Consider the following 27,037-nt stretch of genomic DNA (forward strand, 5'->3'; position numbering starts at 1 on the left):
ATCATCCTTTTTTACAGGACCGTTACAAAACAAATCCAAGAAATATTACCATTGAGAATGAGAAAGCAGAAACTACCGTCTTTAATAGAGGGAAACTCACAGACTTTCTTATTCTGACGTCTTGTCTAAGTAAGCACATAACAGGAGCGTAGGTACGTTGTGCCTAGCATTTGTTATATATATATTATTATATATATTATTATTATAAATAAGTGTTTTTGCATGTCTGATGCAAAGCTTAAAGTGTAAAGTTCAGTAATTGTTTTATTAGGTTTCTGTAACGAAAACCAGCTAGTCAGTGAGAGCTGTGCAGTAAAATTAAACCTGGAAGCTGTAATTGCTTATATGGTATCTCAACATAATCTCACAATAACTTGTATTTTACAAGGTGGTTAATTCATATGAATTTGTATGAATTCGTGTGATCTTTTTTCTGCGTTTTTGTATGATTTCGCCACAGTGACGTTGGGGTTTCATTAATGTGTCTTCATCATAACCATGCACTTTTGTACAATTCACTTTATATGAATTCATATGAATTAACCACCCTTACAAAATATGTACAAATTCCCCTGAGATCAGCTAATGTTGGGCATATCATAAGATAACAAACAGAAGGTAAATTAACCATAAGATCTTTCTCATATTATAAGGTATTTTTCTTTAAGTCGCCATGAAACGGAATTATCAATTGCCTTATTTTCTCCATGGTGAAAATCCGAATGAAACCAGCTTCTGAAATGAAATAAGGCAGAGCTGGATTTGAATTTGATTGAGTCGTGTTGCTAATTGCTTATCGCAGCAATCTTCCCCCGGACCACCCCCACCTGCCATGCCATATCACCGGAAGTAAAGAGAGATCGTTTTGAGGATGGGAGGAGATTTGTGTTTTTGATTAAAGATTATGAGGGCACATGAATTTAAAAAAATAATAAAGCTCACAAATAGGTCATTTGTAAAAAAAATACCACAATATGCCAAAACAAATTATAGTTTTTCTTTTTATTTTCATGGCTGTTGAGTTCTGTTTGTTGATGCTGTGGCAATATAAAACTGACAGCTATGTTTCCCAACTTCTACCACCAACAGCCAGTTTCATAATGTTGACATATTTTGACGCTGTACAAAGCAATGTATGTTTATTTATTTATTTAGTTTCTGTCGTTTGTCAAGACAAGTTTATTTATATAGCATACAGTACACTAAATCAAAATGCATCTCACAGGCACTCATCAAAAATCATATGCGTGAAATAAAAAAAAAACATGCATAAAAATGTGGAGCATATGGAGCAATGGGATTCAAATCTGAGTCTCCCACGTTAAGTTTCAGATTCTGTAGCATATTACTAACCGCTAGGTCATGGCTCCAAGATATTTTATGTATGTCTTTGTGTTTTCCAGCTAGCTCCTATTTCCATAACGGTGATTGAAAGACAGGCTTGGCTGCTATTCTTCTCTGGGGATCTCCTAAGAAACATACTCTTCGGTTGTTGCAATAGAAATCTAATCTGGATAACTTCAGAGTTTTGCTATTTCCTTCTGTCATTACATAAGACTACCACCCGCTGTCTTAACCCGTTCACGAACCCAGATCAACTTGACGCAATTAAATCAAAAGTAGTTGCGTTTTGTAAATAATTGATCTGATTGGGCCTTGCAAACAGGCACATTATTTATATCCGATGTTATAACTCTATTCATTTAGTAGCCGGCATATATTTGCAAGCAATTGCAAATATACAAATAAATGACTAAATTATAGTCTAGAATCGCATCAAATTAATTATACATTCAGTGGGTCTGCAGGGAAAATATGGCGGTCTGAATAAATTTTGTTTAAACTGTGCTGGTGTACTCGACTTCAAACGCGTGATTTGGATGTACCAACTCATTTGTACTCATAAATCAGCTACAGATTTTATAAAACGCCCCATCAATCTGGGGTTGCTTTACGAATAACACTGCTGCACTTCAAGTGGCCGGAAAGTATAATTCGAATTTACGTTTCTTTTCAGCTTTGTCTGATTAAGGTAAGATACGCCTTTCTTTCGAACACCAATAGTAATTTAAAGTAGTTTGCTTGTCAGCACAGTGCTAGAAAAGTGCTTACAACACAGTGCCACACAGGCACTAAAAATGGGAACCTTTGAAACTGGTGTCGATCTCTTGAAACTCAACCCTCAGCCCTTTTGCCACACATAACGCATTAACAACTGCATGCCTATTGACGCCCGTGGCCTCAGCCCATTAGTCTAGTTAGTATAGTCTCTTTACCTTCCAGCAGACCTTGTGAGGTCCTCACCTCTCGTCCCGAAACTGCAGGGGACAAACATAAACACAATGCCCAGAGACTGTCGGCGGCCGGAGCATAGTTTTTGGACACCTTTAATAGCACGACATTCCCATGGGCTCTTTAAAATTGGATTAGCCATACTTATTGGCTTCCTTGGCAGTGCAGCACAATTTGTTGACACTTATCGGTGTAAAACAGCTTCTCGGCTTCGGGTGCCGTGGCGGGGTGACATGAGTTGTTTTGGCGGCGATCCCTGCAGATTTGGTCTGGTTGAAATTATGCAAATTAGATTATTCCGGCTGATGAACATTCACAGAGGGCTATGTTTTTTGGACATCTGGACACCTGGCACATTTGAAAATGATGAAAACTGGAGTTAAAATGAAGTTTTATGAATCACAAATCTAATATTTGTAATCAGTGTTGACTACAGGGAATAGGAAATAGGTTACATAAACGTTGCATCATAATGACATCGTACTTTCTATTTGTGAGTACCAATATAGTGCATTTATTGTGCCTTCTGCTAAAATGAGTAAATAAATGATTGTAAAAATCTATGAAACACTCTGTAATCATTGCACATATTTTGAACGTTTTATTTTATATCCCTTTCAAAGATGCAAGCTATCATTCAAATCTACTATGTGTTCAACAGAAGATCCTGTCTGACACGCATGAAAAATTAAATTAAAATTAACTCGGATTGAGGAAAAACTAATCTTGTGCCCACGTCAAGCCTACTTATTCTCTGCACGACCTCCTTTTCCTATTATTCAGCTGCTCTTGTTGGCTGTCCAGATCGGCGAGAGAAATGAATGATCGGCAGGATTTGAACGAAATGAATCAACAAGGGTGCAGACGAAAATGTCACTGTATCATCCCAAGTAATGTCAGTTTTCTACAAAAAGATGCATTTCACCATGTTAGCGGTCATCATGAAAATTTCAGGCAAACTGTGCAGCAACGGGTTTGCTTGTGGAATGAGTTTAGGCGGTAAGAAGAGAAACAGGAACGTGATGTACCAAAAAGAGGGCTTTTCAAACCAAACCTCAAAATCCTAAATTAATTGCTAAAAACACATTTTTTTGTGTTCACAGAGTTTATGGTTAAATAAACACATGCCTTTCCACATACAGTACATTTTGGTAGCTTCAGATTTCCCTGTCTTCCTGAAACACACAGATTTTGTACAAAACTGTCCCTGAATGGCCAGCTAATCTGAACGTTGTGATTGGCTTGAATACCTCTGATGTCAGCTGGAAATGTGACGCTCCTTACCATGTTTGAAATAACTGAGCACAATACAATGCTAACAGGAGTTAAAGAATTAGTCTATTTTCTTAAAAAAATCCAGATAATTTACTCACCACCATGTCATACAAAATGTTGATGTCTTTCTTTGTTCAGTCGAGAAGAAATTATTTTTTTCTGAGGAAAACATTCTCATTTTAATGGACTTTAATGGACCCAAACACTTAACAGTTTAATAAAGTTTAAAATTGCAGTTTCAAACGACTCAAAATGATCTCAAACAAAGCATAATTGTCTTATCTAGCGAAACGATTGTCATTTTAGGCAAGAAAAATGAAAAAATAAAAAAATATGCACTTTTAAACCACAACTTCTCATCTTTCTCCGGTCGTGTGACGCGCCAGCGCGATCTCATGCAATACGTCATCACGTCAAGAGGTCACGGATGACGTATGCAAAACTACGCCCCAGTGTTTACAAGTGTGGAGAAAGTAGACCCGCAATGACCGTAATGACCTTGTTGTATGTGGAATGATACTACTAATATATTTCTTTGTGTTAGTTTATTGTTTAAAATGGTCCTCAAATGTGCTGTTCATATATGTAACACGTGGACGACCTTTCGACGTCATTACGCAATTACGTGAGGACGCGCTGGCGCGTCACAGGACCAGAGGAAGACGAGAAGTTGTGGTTTAAAAGTGCATTTTTTTTATTTGTCAAAAATGACAATCGTTTCGCCAGATAAGACCCTTATGTCTCGTTTGAGATCATTTATAGTTCTTTGAAACTGCAATTTTAAAGTGCATTAAACCTGTTAAGGGTTGGGGTCCATTAAAGTCTGAGAAAAATCCTGGAATGTTTTCTTCAAAAAACATAATTTCAAGTCTTCATAAAAACAAGTCTTCTCGACTGAACAAAGAAAGACAACAACATTTTGGATGACATGGTGGTGAGTATCTGGATTTTTTTTAAGAAATTGACTAATCCTTTAACTTAAAGGCTTTGAGTAAAAGCAGGAGGAATTATGATAATGTCGGTCTTGTCTACATCACCAATCCCAGGAAGTAAACTGTTGCCTACAATCTGTGTGTTTGTTGTAGTCCAAAAAAGAGATCTACATTGGATGCGATTTCTCACGACATTGTTTACTTTGAAGTACAGTATGTACCGTTTGCATATCGTAAACATTTACTAATACACACTTACACACCAAAGGAAATGTAGAAATTGTGAATCGGACCATTGGTGCTCTTTAATAAAAAAGCCACATTTTCACCTAAGGATTTGTTTTTCAGATTTTGTTAGACACTTTCAGAAATTTAATTTAAGAGAGCTGTGGTGTCTGTTGTTTGTTTAAAAAATTACCTATCACTATGGTAACAATGTTGCATTTGTCATGAAGTCAAGTAAAACACTCAGCATGCTAGCTGAGTATCCAACAGTGTCATTATTTCTGCCATTCAAGTGCTTTTATTATTATTTTCAATGTTTTTGATAATTTTGTGACCCAGCTGTCCAGCGTAGTGACTTTTCAGACCCCTGTAGCGCCTTTTTCCCAAAAAGTGCATAGGAACAAATCTAGCCACTTTTTGAATAAACCTTGGTAGAAAAATATCGCCAACACATTGTTTCCCAGTCAATGTCAATATATAAAGCAATGAAGAGTCAGGATATTATTTAATATAACTCCCGATTGTGTTTGGCTAAAGAAAGAAAAACATTAACATCAAAGATAACACGGGGGAGAGTAAATAATCAGTAAACTTTCATTTTAGGGACAAAAGTAATCCTTAAAAAATTTAAGACAGCAACATATTTTTACAATGTGGGTTTGATCCCTGGAAACACATATACTGTACTTAAAAAGATGTATAGCTTGTAATGCACTGTAAGTCGCTTGGATAAAAATGTCTGCCAAAGGCACACAGTAAATGTAATTTTGACCCAATTAAATTTGTAATGTGCATGTGGAGCTACCTTGAGGTTGGCGGCTAGGATGGTAGATCTCCAGATCAAATGGCTGAGCACTTGTTTTTTGGATCACTGTTACATTGCGACCCGTCCATTTATTCGCTCTGGCTAATGTGTTAGTCCTCCAGTCCGTCCAGTAAACACTTCCTCCAAAGAGAGAGACGGCGAAAGGGTGTGACAGATACTCGTGGCCCCTGAGGATCTCTATGACCCCGGAGCCATCATACAGAGCTGAGTATATTGCATCTGAGCTGAGAAGAAACAGAAATATGAGGTGAGAATGGCACTCTGTTCCTTTATCAACAAGGTGATGACAACAACCTCAGGGAGTTACTGAGGATACATGACATAAATCTTTTCTAACAAGACAGGACACGCCTTCCATCAAGCGGTAACGCTTATGCCCTGTCTGAATGTAGCTTATTATTATGTTATTATGTGTTATTATGCCAAAATTCTAATGTGTTTGGGTGATTCTCACGAAATTAGACTTATGAGGTGTCATGAAACATTTTGATAAAAAAGTAAATGCTATCAAAATAAGAAGCATACAGTTACAAACATCTCTTCGTGTATTATTTCAAATTAAATCATACAAATCTTTTTTGTTGTTTTTCCGCATTTAAGGGGAAAATTTTCATTACTGCAACGTGTCAATGACTGGATTTGGGTTCTTTGACATGGAAATATTTATAAGTAAAAAATAAAATAAAAAAAAAGCTGCTAAAAAAGATGGCTACCAGGTAAACAGTTCTTATTTTTTCTCTTCAGATAAAAGTTTAAATTTTGTTTGTCATAGTACCTAGACAACTTTTTAATTTTCATTACTGAAACATGAGTTTGTAAATGCATATATTTAATGTAATATCATGTTGCGGTAATGATAATTTTTGATAATGATAATCTTTAAAATGTAAATTCTATAGGAAAGATTTTTAAATCCTCTAAAAATAATGGTTATAGTAAGTTCAGACCTTAATCTTATATGTGGCTTCAAGGGCTTTTTTTAATTCTGATGCTGGACACCTTCAAAATCTGGATTTCGTGAGAATCACCCATTTCATTTTAAATAAAAACATTGTAATCCAGATAGTATTTCCATTTTTTTGCAAAATGTAACTGTAGTCTGATTACTATGTTTTTTACTTAACTGTAACGGATTACAATTACTTGTTTTTTGTATCCTGATTCTGTTACATGTAATCCATTACTCCCCAACCCTGCTCATACAATAGTTACAGTACTGTTGTCTATGCCCATTAGCAATTAGTTGCAAAGTTAGTTGTTAGGTGCATGCATACAATAAAGATTCATTTATAAAGTAATAACAGTAAATTTTGCAGAGTTACATGCAATAACCTAACCCTATAGTAAGTACAAGCATTATTACTCAGTCCTAAAATTACACTGTAACAAAGACAACTTAAAATAAAGTGTGACCAAATTTGAACACATACAAAACTTGCATTTACCTGAAATCGCTACCAAAACTATTCTGCTACTCCAAAAGCCCAATGTTGTAAAATTACAACATTTCCATAAAATGCAACATTTACTTGAATGTACTGCATTCTGTAGTGCTTATCTACAATGTATCCGTATTGTTATTTGACCCTACCGAGCATCTGTCCACACTATTCTCCTCTCTTGATGATCTAGAGTGAGTCCATTAGGCCAGGCTCCGATCTCCATGTCTTTAAACACAACGTGTCTTCCACTTCCGCTCATTGATGTCGCTTCAATCCGAGGAAAAGTAGCATCCCAGTCAGTCCAGAATAGAATGCTACAAAGAGAATAATAACCTCAATATTGTATCGAACCCCACATACACTCATAAACTCCACATAAACTTATGCACAGTTCAAAATTAAATTATTTCTTATAAAACAGCAACAAACATATCTAAAACATTTCTAGTTGATATTTTGTTGTCATATTCTCTAGTTCTGTAATATTCTTTTGGAGGTCTGAGAAACTCCAAGCTACATGTACACTGTAAAAGTAAAAGTTGGATTAACTTAAAAAATACTTCAATTGATAACACCTAAAAATGTCATTTTTTTTTCACTTAAAGTGAGAAAATTTAAGTTGAAAATGCTTAAATATTTTAGGTGTTGATATTACGCAGCGCCCAAAAATAGTCCCCTTGGTTACTTTCAATAGCAGGGGACTATTCTCGGGCACTACGTCATATCCTTGCGCCTGCTGCAGCCATGGTATGGCAGCAAAGTCCTTGATTATTACACCAAGAATGAAAGTATAGTTCCTAGCCATATCGGCCTAGAAAATCACAACTTTTAATTTTCCGTCTGTCTTAGTACACAACGTAACTACAGAAGAGTCAAGTTTTAAATAGGAAAAATATTGAAACTCTTTGGTCTTTTTTGAGCGCAATGCTAATGGTCTAATCAGATTTAATGGATTATGCTAAACTATGCTAAAAGTGGTACCGCCAGACCCGGAGATCGGCTGAATGGATTCCAAACTGTAAAAATCAAATGTTTAACTCAAGGGGAGCTGGAAAATGAGCCTTTTTTCAAAGGAGTGTCCCTTTAAGATGAGAATTGAATTAGGAGAATTGACGTGTTACCAATTGAATAAAGTAGAGCAGCTTTTACTTTTAACAGTGAAAAAAAGTACTGTTTATACTTTTTTCATTTATGATAAAAACACTCTCAGGTAAAAAGATAAAAAAAATGTCACTGGGGTGGTACCCTTTGTAAAATACACCTTTACTGTATACATACTTAAAATATGTTACTTCCCATTGACATCTTTTGTACCTTTTGACACCAAATAAGTATTTGTAAATGAAATATGAAAAATGAATATGCTTTGAAACATCTTACATTGCTTAGGGCCTCAGATATAACACAAATCAAAAAAATCAAATTTACTTTATGACTAAAAAAGTGGTAAACAGTTTCAATAACATCTGTTTCTAGACACATCAAACTTCATGCAAAACAATTAATAATAATAATTTTTGGACACAAGATTCTCAGGCAGTACAGTATAAACAACAAGCTAAATAAGCCTTAATATAACACAAGGGTTACTTTAACTGATCCCGTAGTTCTCTGGAGTGTTATGAAACAAAGGACACATTCAAATGTCTGTATTACATGGATTATAAAATGCTAAATACTTGCATCAAGCTCATTCGCTAATGAAATGTGTGATCATGCTCTTGCATCGGGCATTAACTCTATCAAGAATAATTAAACTGCCAGCCAAATGTTTGCAGACAATGGAAACTAAGCATAAAATATACAAAACGCATAAACATGGCTACAAGGATGCAGCGTTCTCCCTTTCAGCAGGGCAAATCATCGGTCCGTGGTCTCCAATCATTAATTCAAGCTTTCGATGAATAAAAGAATGGCTAATTACAGACAACTAATCCTTTCATTTTCAACACGCACCGCTCCGTAGCACAGTAGTGCGGGGCATTTTCGAAGGATTTTTAAATATACGCCACACTGCTGGAGTGTAAAATCAGACCTTGAATGTTTTTGCTAATTGTTCTTTTCACGTTTCAGTGAAATAGCTTTCAGCACGCCATCCAGCTGAGCACCAACATGAGCTCTATGCGAACTGTATAGATGTGGTATTTTTGCTTTTGGGGACGCGTGCAGAGTTTGGCGCTGTAATTATCGCCGTTGGATAAAGCAGGTTAACATGTTTTGCATTTGATACAATGCCAATAAACACTATTAATGAGTTTCAAATACTGTGGGAATAATCGTGTGACTATTCCGAGCGTCTGTCATATAAGACTTCCTTTTTCAAGAGTGTCTGCATGAGCGATGTGAAGCCGAGAAAGAGCGGAGCACAGCGGAGAGCAAAAGGACGAAAAAAGAAACGGAACACAAAGAATAAACAGCAAGAAGCTGCGTGTTATCCTAGAACTATCATTAGTAATAGATGACAAACAAGTCCCCTGAAATATGATTGCTCTGTTATGTACCCAAGATAGTCTCTGTGAGGACAAATTATGATCCTGTGGGTTTGGAAGCGGTGCATATTACTGTGTAAAGGAAAAGAATGAAAAGGAAATGACTGCGTAGAATATATTACACGAAATGAATACACACCCCTGCCCCGGATCCACGGCCAGAGCTCGCGGATGCTCCATGCCACCGGCGATCAAAGTGGTTCTCATTTGGCCATTCAGCTTTGCTACTTCGATTTGATCCAAGTTGCTGTCTATCCAGTACAGGTTTCCTGCAATCCAATCCACTGCAAGTCCCTCTGGGGTAGCCAGGCCATGCTGAATCACAACTTCGACCCCGGTTACACCTAGAAAAACAAACCACTCAGGCTAGTTCACAGGGCGGACAGGATATCGAATTCAGCAGAGCGAGGCATTCTGGTTGCTTTGAGCTTCTCTTTAACTGTTGAGCTCTTCCAAATGCTGCTCCCTGCTGAACAGACCAGCTTAGACCAGCAACTTGCTGGTTTGGCTGGTGGACCAGCAAAAATGTTGGTCAAACTGCATGTTTTTCAGATGAAGCAGGTGGGGCTAAGGAGGCTCGCTGGAAAGCTTAGTACTAACTTATGAAAAACAAAGTATTATTAATAATAATATTTATTATTTTACGCATTGGTCCAAAAAGTGAAACAACCCAAAGGCAGCTCAGTCATACCTCTCTTTCATGGGAATCGAACTGGCTACATTTGGGTTACAAGCCTGAATCTCTAACCACAGGCCATGACTGCCCTTAAAAAGTAGCTAAATCTGAAAAACTTTGCTCTGTTTCAGTTATAGTTTGTCATGGATGATGTTCATATACATTTGAAATACAAAACATACATTGTCATGAAGTAAAATAAAAAGTGTATTTAAAATATGTAGGGGAGAGTTGGGCACAACCTAACGCTTTTTGGTTTTGGCTCGATTCATTATATTTTTACACAAGCAGCACACACATTTCTGCTACAAATGACTATTTGAAGTTTGTTTTTATTACTTTCCATTCTTGGGCAATTACACCAAACGTATATATATATAAAGTATTGGAACAGGTGGGTTTCATGCTGGGAAGATGCTATTTACAATGTTATTTCAAAGATAAATGCCGGCATATACAGAGCACAAAGTCACCTAAAGGATAAGCTCACTGATAACCCAATGGGCTTGCTATTTTATTTTAAACATTACTTCTGGTTAGAGGCTTCCATAAATGTTTAGTTTACATGTGGGGTTACAACGGTGGAAGTTTAATGGTGCGACGTTCAAAAACTCAGCAGTGCATAAACTGTAACTTAGCTTTACGCCCATTTACGCCGCAAGTACACACAGCTGGTGCACCTGGCCCATGTATCTAACCTACAACATATGCCGATGACCAACAATGCTGGTCCATTCAACAGTATCCTAAGGATGAACGTGCTGACATTGAAGAAGACGTTTAGTGTTTTAGAAAACATTAAAGACTTTCTCAGCTGTCTGTAATCCAGCTGTTGGCAATTATCCATAGCCATGGAGAGCTTTTTGAAGGCTAACAAAAGGAGAGCGATATCTTCAATGGGAGCCAGGTCCTGAGAGAGAAAAACCGGGAAGCGCACTTAATGCAGCTTCAAAATAGTCTTCAAAACAATGCAAGGATATTCATCGGCCCTATAGAGGCATCATTCAGAGAGCCAGCTCATGCACAATGCATACTGCGATGCATTACTCTTGAGGGACTTGGCTTGTGTATTAGGAACAGGGAAATAGAAATTCGACCTTAACTAACTAAAGCTTATGGTTTTATAAAGACCAAGGGATATAAAGGTTGTGCGTTTTTTACCTCCGGTGTCCGAGAGCTTTCCCCGGTAGATCTTATCCTCCACCACATCGGTCCAGTAAAGCAGACTCTGGTTGAAGTGAAAGTCGAGAGCGATGGTGTTGCGAAGACCGGGCACGAGCAGGCTGTAGTCACGTTTATGAAGGTCGATTCGTCTGATTTCGTGGCGAATAGAGAAGATAACGAAAGCCTCAAAGGGATCTGGTAGATGCAAGACACAAATTGGTCATTAACACCCCACACCTGTGCAATAGAAAATACAGTCAGGCTTTGTGCGGAGTCATCAACCGTGTGCATTTTGTATTTTTCCATGCGCACAAATGCTAATGAGGCTTTTAGCTGATGCTTTTATCCGAAATACCTTACAGTACACTCATTACAGGGATGATCCACCTGGAGCGATCTCAGATTAAAGGAGCTTCACACTTAAAGACTACTTTAAAAGACCTCTTTAAATAGACCAAAAAGAGAGCCAGTAATTATGGATGGTGATGTCTCTCGCCCCAAATCCAAACTCGGATCTCATTTTAGTCTAGCTCACTTTTTTATTCACACTATTGTTTCTGGTTGAGCTCAGACTATAGATCATTACATTAATCATAATGCATTTGCTGTTGCATTTCACCATCCAATGAACATTAAATATATTATTCTACAAAAAAATACATTTTTGATGCAGTCTCTTCACTTCACAGCACAGCATTATATTCACTATGCCACAATCACCACCCAAAACAATGCAAAATCATTTTCTTGTATCTTGTAGATAACCTGCTGAGAGCAAAAAATGTCGCAATCTACTAAAGCACAATCTTGATCTCAAGAGCTTTACGAGTCGCTTAAGCTAAATCTATAAAATTCCACCCAGATGCTCACTGTCATTTTCTGAATAATGACCCAAATTCAGATACCCTGAGACAATGTAAAAGCATTTGGCAGGCTTGCTGTTGTAAGACATTAGTTTCTCAATGGGAACCTCCAGCCTGTGTGTCCTGCTGTCATTGTATTACTGTTGCTCTTATTGCTATGCACTGTGGACATATTACACAACTAGTCCATATGAATTTTAAATAAATGTGTTACTTAAATGGAGTAATCTAATTTGCATGAGCTCTTATTCTGTTCTGTGTAAGCTTGGGTTTGAATCCTAGGGAACGTACTGATAAAAATCCATACCTTGGAGTCAATTTGTATAAAGTGTCTGCCAAATGCGTAAATGTACTCAAAAGGACCATGAAGGCAGGCATGTCTAGCCTTTAAATGCATATCGAAAAGAATAGTTCATCCCAAAAACGTACAGTATAGTGCATTATCAGTTTTGCAGCTTATCAGTGATTGGTGTTCTTTGGTAAAAATGTGTATTTTTAGGTGAACTGTGCATTGACAGTGCCATGCTTAAATTTGAAATGAAGTACCGATGCTATGGCAGTTCTCTCCATCTGCATCAAGTGTCCAGCCGGAATAACAGGAACACTTGACAACGGTTTTATGTTGCTCGCATATCTGACTACACTTCAGGTGCGTCGTGCAGTAGTCCACTGTCTGGCAAGTGCGGTTGTCAGACCCCAGATTGAGTCCGGTGGGACAGGAACACACAACCCCCTTGCTTGGGATCACTGCACACTGGTGACTGCAGCCCCCGTTCCCCTGCAAACATTTCTCTGGAAGAGACAAGAACAGTGTGAGAGTGGAAAATGAAATACGTAAAAAAAAGAAACTGGTGATAGGAAGTCATGTTTGCCAGCCTATGAGATTCAAAGCGTGAATTGAAACAGAAAAGCCACACATGAGTGAAGACCTGCCGGAGCACATTTTGAATTGAACATTTGCACAAGACCAGAAAAAATACGAGGTAGAAACTTTAAGCAAGCTTATCGTCCCTTGCCCCCAAAACTTTGGCTGTTTCTTTGTTGACTAGACCTTTATGCCATTACGATTTCCCATAATCAACAAGAGCGGCCGAGTATGATAAAAAAGCAGTTATGCAAAGAATTACATTATGCATTCGACAGACTCCACGAAAAACCACAGGACTGAATTATGGAGACCGACTCCAGTCGCTGCACAAGCCAAACAAAGTCATTGAATGTGAAAAATGGCTTTTTCTTTGGTATGAAAGAAATGAAAACTGGGTCTCAGATACATCATCTTCTTTCAGAATGAATCAGACAAACTTGGGTTTCTCTTAGTCTCTCATCTCTAATGGATAAGCTTTTTCTTTCATTGAAGCACCTGGTCCTTTTTTAAGAGGAAGGCACATCTTCATGAGAAAGACAAAAAGTGAAAATGACACTTTCCAAGGTCTCTTTGCCTCTACTGATTAAGATGATCCCCCCTGCGCCCGCAAGAAAAAATTGAATTTTCATCACAGGGGGCCCTGAAGTCTATTTGGAGGTTGGGAATAGCTGCTTTCCTGCTTCTACAAATGGCACAAAGTCTCACCACACTGGTTCAAACCAGTCAGCGCCTCAAGGTTTTTTATATGATGTAATTGGCGATGAGAGGCTAACGCCAAAAGCGTTGTCCTAAAACCTGAAACTCGTGTAGGTATCCACCGTAACTAAAGGTCCTGTTTATACCTAGCATTAACTCTTTCCCCGCCATTGTTATCTTGCAAATTAAGAGGAAATGCTTCCCTGTCAATGACGCTTCCTTGACGAGTTTTTATGGCAATCCATATTTCCACTATTATCCAGTAGGTGGCACTCTTACCCAACTTATAAACCACTAAAGCATCTATGGATTCAGAAACAGTAAAAACTCTGTGTATGTTTTGATCATTGTTCTAAATGTGATCGCTAACAAAAGTCCTGTACAAACATGCAATTATCTCCACTTTTTGTTCAAAATTTGGTATTTTTAAAGAAACCTACCCATATTTGAGAGATTGAGATCTTTGTTTTATTTGTTTGAAAGCAGATCGTCTGTTCTTTTATTTGATATACTGTATGTTTATATACTTTATAATAGAACATTTTCTGGAAGGCTTAAACTTAAAAAATGCTGGCGCTGGCTGGTAACTTTTTTTAAAACGCTGGTGGGGAAAGAGTTACTGTGTGTTCACACCAGACGCGGTAGAGGCGGCAAAAACGAGCTGTTCGCAGGGAGTTGGGAGCTTTAACATTTTGAGTTTACTTGCTTAATTTGCATCATGGGAGAGGGCTTCTGTGACTCCGCCCGCTTCCTGTAATCATGTCACTACTAGAGCAAGTTCCTGATTGGTTAACGTGGCGCGAATATCTGCCAAAGTGTAGATTTTTCAACTCGCGCATTTCTCGCGGCAACGCTCAATTCGTACGGAACGCACCATCCGCGCCTTCCAGGCTTGCCGCCTTTTCCGCGTCTGGCGTGAACGCACAGTCAAGATGCATTTGGGTCGATCGGATCACAAGTGGACGAGAGAGACGCATGTTTGTTCACACCTGGGGCTTCATTTATGAACATTGCGTAGAAAATGTTCTATATTTTATCTTACAAATAAAATGTCGTATGTGCGTAAGTACAAAAAAATCGGGATTTATCAAACGTGCGCACGTGGTTCGTACACACATCAGTAAGTAATCCTTGACGATAAATCCCATGTGTTCTTAAACACCATGATCGTGCACGTTCATGTTCATTTGCATTCCGAAACGCCTCCAATGAACCATATATGGCGACAACCCTCCCTTTATAAGTCACGTGGTTGTGCTTTTCCCCTCAATGCAATATTGGCAAAGAGAGCGAAAAAGAGGAACTTTACAGACACAGAAATTAAGTTACTGCTGGATGAGGTTAAGTATATTTACACACATTTCTTTGTATAAGTGCAATTTGATAAATTCCACACTTTGCGTAAAACTGTTCCTTCGCACACTTCTGTGCGTACGCACGCTTGATAAATGAGGCCCCTGGTGTTTAAATCTATCTCTTTTGTCCACTTTCGACCACTTCTGTCCTGCTTACTTCAGGGGGTGAGTGGTTAAAACACAAGCGGGAGAATTGACAACTTAATTTGATGTGCACTAATATTATGCCTGCTGCTTGTGTTGTTAGTAAACATGCTGCGCAACATTTTGTATAAGTAAGGGCTTTCAATTTACATGTTCGCAAAATGAAACAAAACTGAAAGAGGCGAACAGCAGCCACTTTAGTTTTATTAATGACAGCCTAAAGACCGCGCCAAACACCGTGGGTTCGAGCTAAGAGTCAGGACCGAAGTAAAAACATTGTGCTCAGTACATCACACAAATTAGATCAATAGGCAGAGAAGAGGCTCTATTCTGTGGCTGTTCGAACAGATACGACCGCATGAACGCCTACACCACAAAAGCAACCCGGTCAAATGCGTTTACAACTACCTCTGAATGTGGTCAAAAGTGTACGAGCTCAAAATATTTTTCACTCCATTTACACCTGTATTTAGTGTCATCTACTTGTGATCTGATTGACCAAAATGCATCCTAATACCAGGTGTTAACAGTCCCTAAGAGAATTATACATCTCTGGAGACTCTTTCCCAAGAGAGGACTTCAAATCTCTGATTCAAGCAGGTTTCATGTTTTTCCTGCACTGGTAGCATACAGAGCATGTGGTGGTTTTCAATTACACCTGTTCATAGACACAACGCAAAGAGATTATGGCAATCCTTAGGGACACGCTGTGTGGACATAAAGTATCACTGGGGTCTGTTCAACAACAGGGAGATAAACACAATACATATCGATTCACTCAAGTGTATGAGTCCATTTCTATACTATTCTGATTGAGCATTGCCTACTTATGCTTTTGCTTTTGTGTTAGAGCTACTCCACATGACTAACCCAACAATTATTTCGGTTTACTAATGCATGTAACTCAATAGCAGTTTTAAAGGGATAGTTCACCTAAAATTTAAATTCTGTCATTTACTCATCTTCATGTTGTTCTAAACCTGTATAATTTTTTTTCTGATGAACACAAAAGAAGATATTTTGATAAATGATGGTAATCTACCGAGCCCTTAAGGTGACATTGGAGTAAAAAAAATCTATAGATTAAAAAAAAAATTACGTTTAAAAAAACTATCGCGTGAAACTATCGCGTGCCCGCGTGAAACTTTCGCTTTCACGTGGGCGCGCGATAGTTTCAGGTGAACACGCGATAGTTTCACATGCTGGCGCGATAGCTTCATGTGAGCACGCGAAACTAAACTTTAAAAAAACACATAAAGCACATAAAGGTTTCGTGTGAGCACATGAAAGTTTCACATGAGCACATGAAAGTTTATTTAATTTTTGTCCCCTTAGGGGCTCCATAGTAATCACATACAGTAGTAGGAAAACAAATATTAAGGAAGTATTGTAATAAATAATGAAATATATATTTGATAATTGATGGTACCCATTAAATTCCATCATATTTGTTTTTCCTACTATGTCAATACTACTAAGTCAATGGTTCATGCTCACCATCATTTATCAAAATGTCTTTTTTTGTGTTCATCAAAAAAAAAAAGATAGAAAGAAATGTATACAGGTTTAAACAACATAAGGATGAGAAAATGATGACAGAATTTTCGATACATTTTTGGTTGAACTATCCTTCAATGTGTGTTGTTCAAAGGGCAAAGATCTACAATAAACACAATGAGGCCGTGAACATAAGCATCACAGACCAGGTGTTAAATATCACTGCCAACACTTGTATTGATCAAAAACCACATGAAATCAAAATCGAAGTGTTGTGGCTTTTAGTCCATGTCTGTAAGCTCTGAAGACAAAATAAACTTTAATCGGATATACTCATTCAAGGTCTATTTTTTACTTCCAGGAAACAAACTAGAAATACTGATGATCTATCATGCACGCAGGAGTGTAACGCATGCTTTCTAGGATTAAAATGCTACATTCCATTTTGTGTGGTCTTTAAACTTTGCACAATTCTTGGATCCATCCTCTTATTAATTTCTACATCCAGCTGTGCATCGCGTACTCACCACAGAAAGGCCCCTCGTCTGATTGGTCACCGCAGTCGTTTCTCCCATCACAGATTTTGTGAAGAGGCAGACAGGTGCTGGAATCATTAGCGCAGGGCTGAGTGGGGGGCTTACAGACGGAGGTCTCACAGGACTCCTCATCTGAGCGGTCTTCACAGTCATTGTCGCCGTCACACACCCAGCTCTTGCTGATACACTTCCCTTGGGACACAACACTCAGTTAGATCTCTACATGAAACAAGCTGTCAGGCCTAATTTGTTGTTTGTAGGTGCTGTATGCAATGAAAGGAGATGGAACTTCAAGCAGGGGTGACCTCAAGTTTTCTTGTTTTCGATCTACCTTTTTGATCATTTAAACAGGTGAATGCACTTCCTGTTTTAGGATCAGTGAAATTAGTAGGAGATTTAGATTTTTGCACTGCAAAAAAATGACTTTCTTAACTTAGTATTTTTGTTTTGTTTTCAGCACAAATATCTAAAAATTCTTAAATCAAGATGTATTTTCTAGGAAGATAAGAAAATAGGGCTTACTACAAAAAAAAAATATCATATTTAGGTGAATTTGTGCTAAAAAAGCAAAAATATCTGCCAATGGGGTGAGAAAAAAAATCTTGAACTAATTATTTTCTTAAACAATTCAAGAAAAATTGGGAGATTTTTTTGCTTGTTTTAAGAACAAATTCAACTAAATTTGATATTTTTGATATTGTCGGATTTGCTTCCGACTCAGGCTCCCTATCTCTTATCATTCTCTTAGATCTTAGTTCTGCCTTCGACACTGTTGATCATGCACTGTTACTCAATCGTCTGGAAACTGTATTTGGTTTGTCAGAGACCGTTCTTGGCTGGTTTAGGTCTTATTTTACTGACCGCAGTCAATTTGTTTTTATGGGTGGACATAGGTCCAAAGTTGGTTCTGTACATACGGGGGTCCCACAAGGGTCAGTACTGGGTCCCTTACTTTTTAGTATGTATATTTATCCACTTGGTCAGCTACTCAGATCTCTGGACCTTAACTATCACTTTTATGCTGACGATACGCAGATCTATATTCATTCAAGGCCAGGTCAACATGTGGACATTGTGCATCTTTCTAACTGTATTTCTGAGATTAAGATTTGGATGTCTAATAATTTTCTGTCCTTAAATGGCTCTAAAACGGACATTATGCTCCTAGGCTCTCCTCATCAACTGCGAAGTGCTGATGGTTCGCTTACCCTGTCTATTGATGGTGTCACCCTGGCGCTTCAAACCAAACTAAAAAATCTTGGGGTCATTTTTGATGCGTCGCTGTCATTTGAGCCTTTTGTTCAGAATACAGTTAAGACATCTTTTTTTCACCTTAGAAACATAGCACGTTTACGTCCCATGTTGTCCTTTGCTGTGGCTGAGAAGTTGATAAACTCCTTTGTTTTTTCTCGTCTGGACTATTGTAATGGTCTTTTAGTTGGAGTATCTAGATCATTACTCAACAAACTCCAATATTTACAAAATTCGGCTGCTAGAGTACTGTCTGGGGTCAGGGCTGGAGATCATATTACCCCTGTCTTGAAGTCTTTGCATTGGCTCCCAGTCAGGTACCGTATTGATTTTAAAGTCCTTATGTTAACCTATAAGGCTTTACATGATCTGGCTCCTCACTACTTAACTGATCTTTTAATGCCTTATACTCCCTGTCGTAATCTGCGTTCCTCTCAAAGTGGACTCTTAGTTGTGCCTAAGACACGGCTTCGCTCCAGGGGTGATAGAGCATTTTCATCCTATGCTCCTAAGCTTTGGAACACTCTTCCAGCTGACATAAGGGAAGCAAATACTTTAGAGACTTTTAAATCTCGTCTTAAAACGTTTTATTTTAGGATTGCTTTTACCTGATTATTTTATTTTCCTTATTATTTTTGTTATCTATATTTTTTGTATTTTTAATGTGTTGTATTCTCTGTAAAGCGCTTTGAGAAAGTCACTTTTAAAGGCGCTCTATAAAATAAAGGTATTATTATTATTATTATTATTATATTGTTTGTCTAAAAACTAGCCTTATTTTCTTAGGTCATTTTGCTCGTCAAGAAAATACTTCTTAATTTAAGAATTTTTAGATAGTTGTACTCAAAACAAGGCAAAAATACTAAGTAAGAAAGTAATTTTTTGCAGTGTGTCTACAGTGAAGTGGACTATACAGGGTGTACATTACTTAATAGAACAGTTTTTACATCAAAGGAATACAAATTATTGAACCCTTTCATGGTTTGGCTATTCATGGCTTTTTACAAGGCAATCATTTACAATTAGGACGACTTTAACATCAAAAAGTCCCATGTTGATTGATTCCACTCTGCTCTTAGTGGAGCAAAAATCTAGATAGATACAAATGACAGTAAAATATGTTCAAAAGTAAATTTCTTGCATATAACTCTTGTATAATGCATGACTGAAACATAGTCATGGGGTGTTATCCCGGACAGGGATTAGACTATTCCTAGACCAATATAAATGTAAGAGCTGTCCAAACTGAAATCTAAAAATACATCAATGCGCTTTGCTTTGCCTAAAAATGCACACAAGTTATGTTTTTAGTAAGGCGTGTTTATTAAAACGAGTTATATTTCCGTATTAAACTAAGGCCTAGTCCTGGCTTAATCTAATCTCTGTCCGGGAAACCACCCATAATGTTTTAGCCACTCAATAGGTACGTTTATATGCAACTAAATAATCTGTTCGCAATCGTATTGATGGCTCAGTCGGATTGAAAAGCTTTCATGTAAACACCTTAATCAATATGATTGAGGTCGATCGACTGCAAATGCAGGAAAAAATTACGCCATAACAAGTGAATCGTAGTATTTTTTCATTTGGATGCAAAAATAGATTGTGCACATGTGCAGAAGAATTGTGCTTACATTTTCGTCTTATATTTACCACTTATTTACGTATGACATGATTATCGTCAAAGAAAAATGCAATAGTAAGGCGATGGCAACACACTATATTAAGGTAATGGGGTCACGTGCTGTACATTCTGCAGCATTCATGTCTTTCATAACATTACATAAATAAAGTAGTGCGTTTCTGAAAAGTGCCTATATCTGAAAATTTCTTAACTCATTCCCCGCCAGCCTTTTTTTTTTAGAAAAGTTGCCCACAACCATTTTTTGTAATTTTTTTTTCCAAAAGTTTTACAAAAAGCCTTCCAGGAAAATTTTCTTCTAAAAATATATAAACATACAAATATATCAGATAAAAGAACAGACCCTCTGTTTTTAAACAAACAATAAACAAATAAACAAAACAGAAAAAAGTTTCATCCTACTGTATCTTTATTTTTTTTTCTCTGTTTATAAACTCTTAAATATGTTTATTTTTTTTTCAAAAATACAATTTATTTTGCAAAAAGCTGAATTAATTGCATTTTTGTGAGGGAATTTTGTTAGAGATCAGATTCAGAATGATTATCAAAACGTACATAGAGTTTAAAATTAATAAAAAAAATGCTTTAGTTTTTTATAAATTGGTTAATTGGGTAGATTTCATCAACGGCGGGGAATGAGTTAATAAAATCTTTCTCCAACTCAACTCAACGTTGGGCATTTGTACATTTATCCAGAGATAAAGCGTGAGCTTGATGAGAGATGCTGTGCGCTTTGTTGCCAAGTCCCCGCTTTTTTCAGAGAGTTGATTTTTTTCTGTGTGTTAAAGATGAAAGGATTTCATTTATTAGTTTTTGGTATTTGGTTCGGATTATATAGAATGCACATGTAAACAAACATTTTAATCAGATTGCAAAGTTTAGGGTACATGTAAACTGTCGATTTAATTCAGTCGGATTGACAAAATGTTGTGCATGTAAACATGTCTAATGTTAAACGACATACAGAAGCATCATTGGCTAAGCCAATGGTGTGAATGTGGGGCAGAACTATAAAATGTTTTGCCATGCCGTATTTTGTGTTGTGATTGATGCAGAAATTACACATCCGTATTTTACTTAATACCCAACACTGACATGTTGCTTTCTACAAATGGTACTTTTCAAAATGCAGAATGCTTTTTCAAAAAATAAACATCGCTGTGAGCTAAAATATTATTCAAGACTAGAAATTACACCACTCAATCTCAACAGTGCTGCATAAACATGAACACACACAGTTATTGCACATGATTGCACCATGTAAAAAGCCTGGATTTATCATCCAATTCGATTTGCAAGAAGCAAACATAACTCAAACTCAAGAAGGATGGCATCAGGTACAAAATAACACCCGCTGCTTCGCAGAATTTAGCAGCTGGAATGAACACGGGCTGACAAATATAGTACAAAAAAATGTGCGAGGTCAGTACAGACCTGCTTTTGAGACCAGCATGTCAAGTTTACCTGAACTTTTGCAGGTAAACTTTGCCTGAGGATCGCACATTCTCTTGATCCCCTTGCAGTTGTTTTCGTCACTGCCGTCTTCACAGTCTTTGTCCCCATCGCAGCGCCAGCGCTCGGGGATGCAGGTCCCATCTGCATGACAGTGAAACTCCTCTGCACTGCATTCCACTGGAGGCAACGCTGGACGTGACGAGAAACAAAGACACATGCCAGGTTAATGCACAATTTATTAAACAGCCTATTTCAGCACAAAACACCTGCAATTCAGCTTGATCGGTCACTATCAGCACTGAAATAATGTCGTTCATGAGTATTTAAATGAAGCCATTGTCATTCAGCACAAATGCACCTCTGTATAATGCAAAATGTAGTTTATTATAGATGTGCATCACTTATAAAATACTAGGCATATTCCAGGACAATTACCATTTGCGTCACTATCTAATACACTTAATATTACAGCAATGTCATCTTAAAGGAACAGTATGTAAGAAATTTATATCAATTAATCTTATATCACTGACAACAGTGGTCCGGCCAGGATATTGTAATTTAAAAAGTGGAGTTGCAGCCCTCAACTGATGTTTATGTTGTCATGTTGTGTATTGGCCACCAGTTGTGTGATTGCAGTACCAGTTTTGACCACAATCCTACATACTGTTCCTTTAAAAGAAATGTTTTAAAATGTTTTTTTAAAAGAAATTTTCGATTGAACGCAATTCATCAAATCATGGCAAATAGTGTTATGACAGATACTGCATCCTTAAATCTTCACACTCAGAACCAGCCTACAAAAATGTGTTATGCAAATTGCATCCAGCATAGATATTTTGGGCCGTGAAAATCCTATAGTGAATCAGATGCTAAAACAACACAGACAGATTGTGCAAATAAACACTGCAGAAGGTGCAAAGCATTTTTATTCCCACATGATTTGATAGTTGTTGACTATTGCGGGTTATTCTGGCCGTCACTGGCCTTCTCAATCTTAATCAGTTTTATCAAGCGTACTTCAAGATGTTCTCTTGTCACATTTCATTTTTCATACATTTAAAGATTAGTCTATTTTCTTTAAAAAAATCAGATAATTTACTCACCACCATGTCATCCAAAATGTTGATGTCTTTCTTTGTTCAGTCGAGAAGAAATTATGTTTTTTGAGGAAAACATTGCAGGATTTTTCTAATTTTAATGGACTTTAATAGAGCCCAACATTTAATACTTAACACTTTTGTAGTTTCAAAGGACTACAAACAATCCTAAACAAGGCATAAGGGTCTTATATAGCGAAACGATTGTCATTTTTGACAAGAAAAATAAAAAATATGCTCTTTTAAACCACGACTTTTCGTCTAGGTCCGGTCCAGCGTGACCTAACGTAAATGCGTAGTGACGTAGGGTGGTCACGTGTTACATATATAAAACGCACATTTGCGGGCCATTGTAAACAATAAACTGACACAAAGACATTAATTTGTATCAGTTGCCATACAACAACGTAGAAACGGTCCTCTTTCAACACACTTGTAAAAACTGGGGCGGAGTTTCGCGTTCGTCCTCTGTGACCTCTTGATGTATTGCGTGGGGTCACGCTGGCGCATCACGACCGGATCTAGACGAGAAGTTGTGGTTTAAAAGAGCATCGTTTTGCTAGATAAGACCCTTATGCCTCGTTTGGGATCATTTACAGTCCTTTGAAACTCCGTTGAAAAAAACTGTTAAGTGTTGAGTTAAGTATTAAATGTTGGGCTCTATTAAAGTCCATTAAAATGAGAAAAATTCTGCAATGTTTTTCTCAAAAAACATAATTTCTTCTCGACTGAACAAAGAAAGACATCAACATTTTGGATGACATGGTGGTGAGTAAATTATCTGGATTTGTCTTTTAAGAAAATGGAATATTCCTTTAAATGTTCTCATGGACAATGAAAAAGACAGAAAGTACAAAGGACAGTGCAAGTTTTTTTTTTTTTTAAGATGCTAAGTATAAGATACTAGCAATATAATGAGGTCTTTATTACAGCAGCCTGCCTCGATTAACAGTGTCTGAATTCCCAGACACTAAAAATTATGTACACAAATGCCTCAAAACATGTTTACACACCAAACCTGCCAAAGCTGCCAGCTTGACATTAAAAAAGAAATGGCCTTCAGAAAGAGACAGATGCTAGCACGATGAACCCTAAAATACATACACAGGTTTTGCTCAAGGCTAATGTTATGTCTCTTCCACTTTACACACACGGACTGTGTGTGTTATACAACGATTCTGGGCGGACACGGGGTGGACAACCCCTCAGAGACGGACAGGGGGAAAAGAACCTCCATCAGGAGTTGGTTTGATGAATGGCTCCTTCATTTCTATGACAAGCTGGTGAGCTGAAAGGATTGTAGTAGTTGGCCGCAGCTTTCAGAGGTAATTACAGCAGATTAAAAGATTCAAATCTGTAAGGTGGTTCCCTAGTGAGCTCAGATGAGATTACATCTGCCAAGCGTGGAAAGAGAAAGTTTTTTTTCTCGTATTTTTTCACAAATTAGGGACATTTCACTAATGAAATTAAAAGCAAACTTTATCCTTATCTTTCCTGTCTTTGTTAGTCTGCTAATCAATTGTGTTAAGCAGATTTTGAAACCACTTGATAGGTTGGTAAAAAACACACAAATACGATTTAACCACAGTGTTAGTTTGACCTCAAATTTTTTATGCTTTTATAGGCAACATAACACTGCATAGCACTGAAACTTTCTCTTTCAAATAAAGAAAAAGTGTCTCCGTATTATTGTGAATACTTATTTACGAACCTGTTCTCCTCTAAAAAATGACACCTTATTTCAAGCTATAATTACATTTTAAGGTTAAGCGCTTTCTAGCTGCTATAAGAAAAATGACGCAATGAAACTGAAATGTAAATATGTGAACTATATAGACGGTTTCATCGAGCGCACACGCTGTAACGCGATTACGCGTCTGGTTGTAACTTTACTTGAACAAATACCTTGTCAAAAATAACAAATGTTTTGATTTCCTAAGTGATCTATGTGTTGTTTATTTCGCTTGTTATATAAATAAACTACTTTAAAAGGACTTTGTTGTTATTTATTCTTAGCAAAGTTTACTGGAAGTTACATATTTTCCACGAAAGCTGCTTGTTTATGTTGTAACTGCTGAACATTTTTCCAGTATTAAATTTGGCAAATTTACATGTATGCATTTGGCAGACGCTTTTATGTAAAACAATGCATGCAAGGTATAATTTTTATAAGTATGTGTTTTCCCTGGAATTGCCCTTTTTACAGAGAGATAACGGAAAATACACGGAAAAGGCGTCCTGGATTTGTCCGGAATCGTTTGATTTTTGGTTCATTCCTACTGCCAATGATTTTCCGGAATTTGTGTGTGCATTTCCACACATACCGTAAAGATCCTATAAAGACTGGGTACCCTATGCTGGTTACACACCATAAGATACATTTAACAAGTAATGCGTTACTTTACTTGTTACTTCAGAAAATTAATATTATTATGTAATGCACGTTACTTGTAATGCATTACCCCCAACACTGTTCTGTAATACTGCTAAAAAATAAAAAATAAATGGGCAAAGATGTCTTACCAGGGGCAATGCCAGCACAAGTCACATTTTCATCACTGAAATCTCCGCAGTCATTGTCCCCATCACAGGCCCAGTGCTCTGGAATGCATCTGCCGCTGGAGCATTGATACTGGCCATTACCACAGGAGTGAACACAGCCCATTTCATCACTGTTATCTCCACAGTCATCATCTATAATCATAAACACACATTTACATACAGTTTATATATTAAATTATGCCAGACCTTGTTTCCCCCATTTCTTTTCGATTTAACAAAAGGGTTTATTGTTGCTGAGGCAGTGTTAAAACAAGTAATATACTTCAGGTCCTGATGACTATAATAAATTACAGGTTGGTATATTGCACTTTCCTTGATCTAAAATGGAGACATTTCAGATAAAATAATATGTGAATATTTAATGGTTATTAATGTGATGAATTGCTTGTGCGACAAAAAGATTGGACAGTGGATCAATAGACTTAATTGAATTAAAAGAGCCGGGCTCTATTTTATTAGCGTCTGAGAAAATAGGCTAATATATCATTACGCTAAATGGAAGAGCAAGTAAAGTAAATGGCTTTCTTAGTACTTTCTTACTTCGGAATACACTCACCTGAGTCACAATGCCACTTCATGCTAATGCATCTCCCATTAGCACAGCTGAACTGTCGAAGAACTTCACAGGTAGGGAACGCTGCGAGCGAAGAGGAAGATTGTGAGAACGTTCCCTAAAAACTCTGAAGTCTCAATGCTGTCCAATACATCACTGTCTTTTTGATACACTGAAGGAGAAATCACATTTTTCATTTAGCTTTGAAATATTGCAAAAGAAGTTTGTCCCGGCACAGATTGCCCTGTCATGCAAATAGATTAAATTAGGAGACTGCTTTGTCCTTAGAAATTGTAGAAGTTTCTTTGGAGCGTTTGGAGGAAAACCTAAACTGCTAAACATTCCCTCGCACTGTGTATTGTATTTTTATACAGATTAGGGAAAAGCACACTGTAGGGCAGAGGTCTCCAACGTGGTGCCAGGTTGCCCGCACAGAGCCTGCGAGTTGCCCGCCAAAGCACATTCTATTAATAGTCTCAATTTTAATATTTATTTATTACATATATTTAATATTAATTAGTTTGGCCTCTTTTATGTGTGCTAACATTTTAAGCAATTTTAAAACATATCAACAAGTAAAATAAAATAAAATAAAATCAACAAGTTAAACAAAAAGGTTTTGAGTAGACTATATAAAAAAGTGGCCCTCCAGATATTTTTATCCATTGTGGTAGCCTCTGCTCATAAAAAAGTTGGAGACCCCTGCCGTAGGAATTTATTGCCAGCATTGTGAAACCAAAACGCCCTGAAGGTCATGCAAAATGTCATAGTGAATTATGGCTATTTTCTAGCTAAGGTTAATGAAAAGAAAACACAAACAAAGGAAAACCAGGCCTCACAGATGCAGCGAAAAACAGTCAGAGGTAATAAAAGCTTTCCAGGAAACAATAACACACCAGTGGTTAGATATCACTGTTTATACGTTTCAGTTAGCATTGATTTATAGATACAGAACCGTTATTGTTTCAACATTATGAATTATTACAGGTTTTCCTATTAACCTGTTAAACACCAAAAAGGGTAGAGATATTTTTAAAATAAAGATTTACAAGCAATATTGACGTCACACTAAATACTGACCGATGCCTGAAGAAGACATTTAGTTCTGAAAATTGTTTTATTTTTAATTTTGTTTACATATTTCCTGTATTTTCTGTTTGTATTTTCTTAATTTAAGAAAAAAATTTAATATGA

General features: G+C 37.1%; 1 protein-coding gene across 2 annotated transcripts in view; it reads right to left on the bottom strand.

Moving 5' to 3' along the window:
- lrp1bb (low density lipoprotein receptor-related protein 1Bb) overlaps positions 1–27,037 on the bottom strand; it is a 379,953-nt gene that overhangs the window by 147,373 nt on the left and 205,543 nt on the right. For both annotated transcript variants that reach the window (XM_065251976.1, XM_065251975.1), the window contains 9 exons: positions 25,847–25,927; positions 25,252–25,422; positions 21,638–21,817; positions 17,272–17,472; positions 12,731–12,976; positions 11,319–11,516; positions 9,621–9,825; positions 7,142–7,306; positions 5,530–5,774 (listed from right to left, as the gene is read on the bottom strand). In XM_065251976.1, coding sequence (XP_065108048.1) covers positions 5,530–5,774; positions 7,142–7,306; positions 9,621–9,825; positions 11,319–11,516; positions 12,731–12,976; positions 17,272–17,472; positions 21,638–21,817; positions 25,252–25,422; positions 25,847–25,927 — 1,692 coding nt within the window. The remainder of the gene's footprint in view (positions 1–5,529; positions 5,775–7,141; positions 7,307–9,620; positions 9,826–11,318; positions 11,517–12,730; positions 12,977–17,271; positions 17,473–21,637; positions 21,818–25,251; positions 25,423–25,846; positions 25,928–27,037) is intronic.

This window comes from Paramisgurnus dabryanus, chromosome 15 (genome assembly GCF_030506205.2).
Source record: "Paramisgurnus dabryanus chromosome 15, PD_genome_1.1, whole genome shotgun sequence".
NCBI lineage: Eukaryota > Metazoa > Chordata > Actinopteri > Cypriniformes > Cobitidae > Paramisgurnus > Paramisgurnus dabryanus.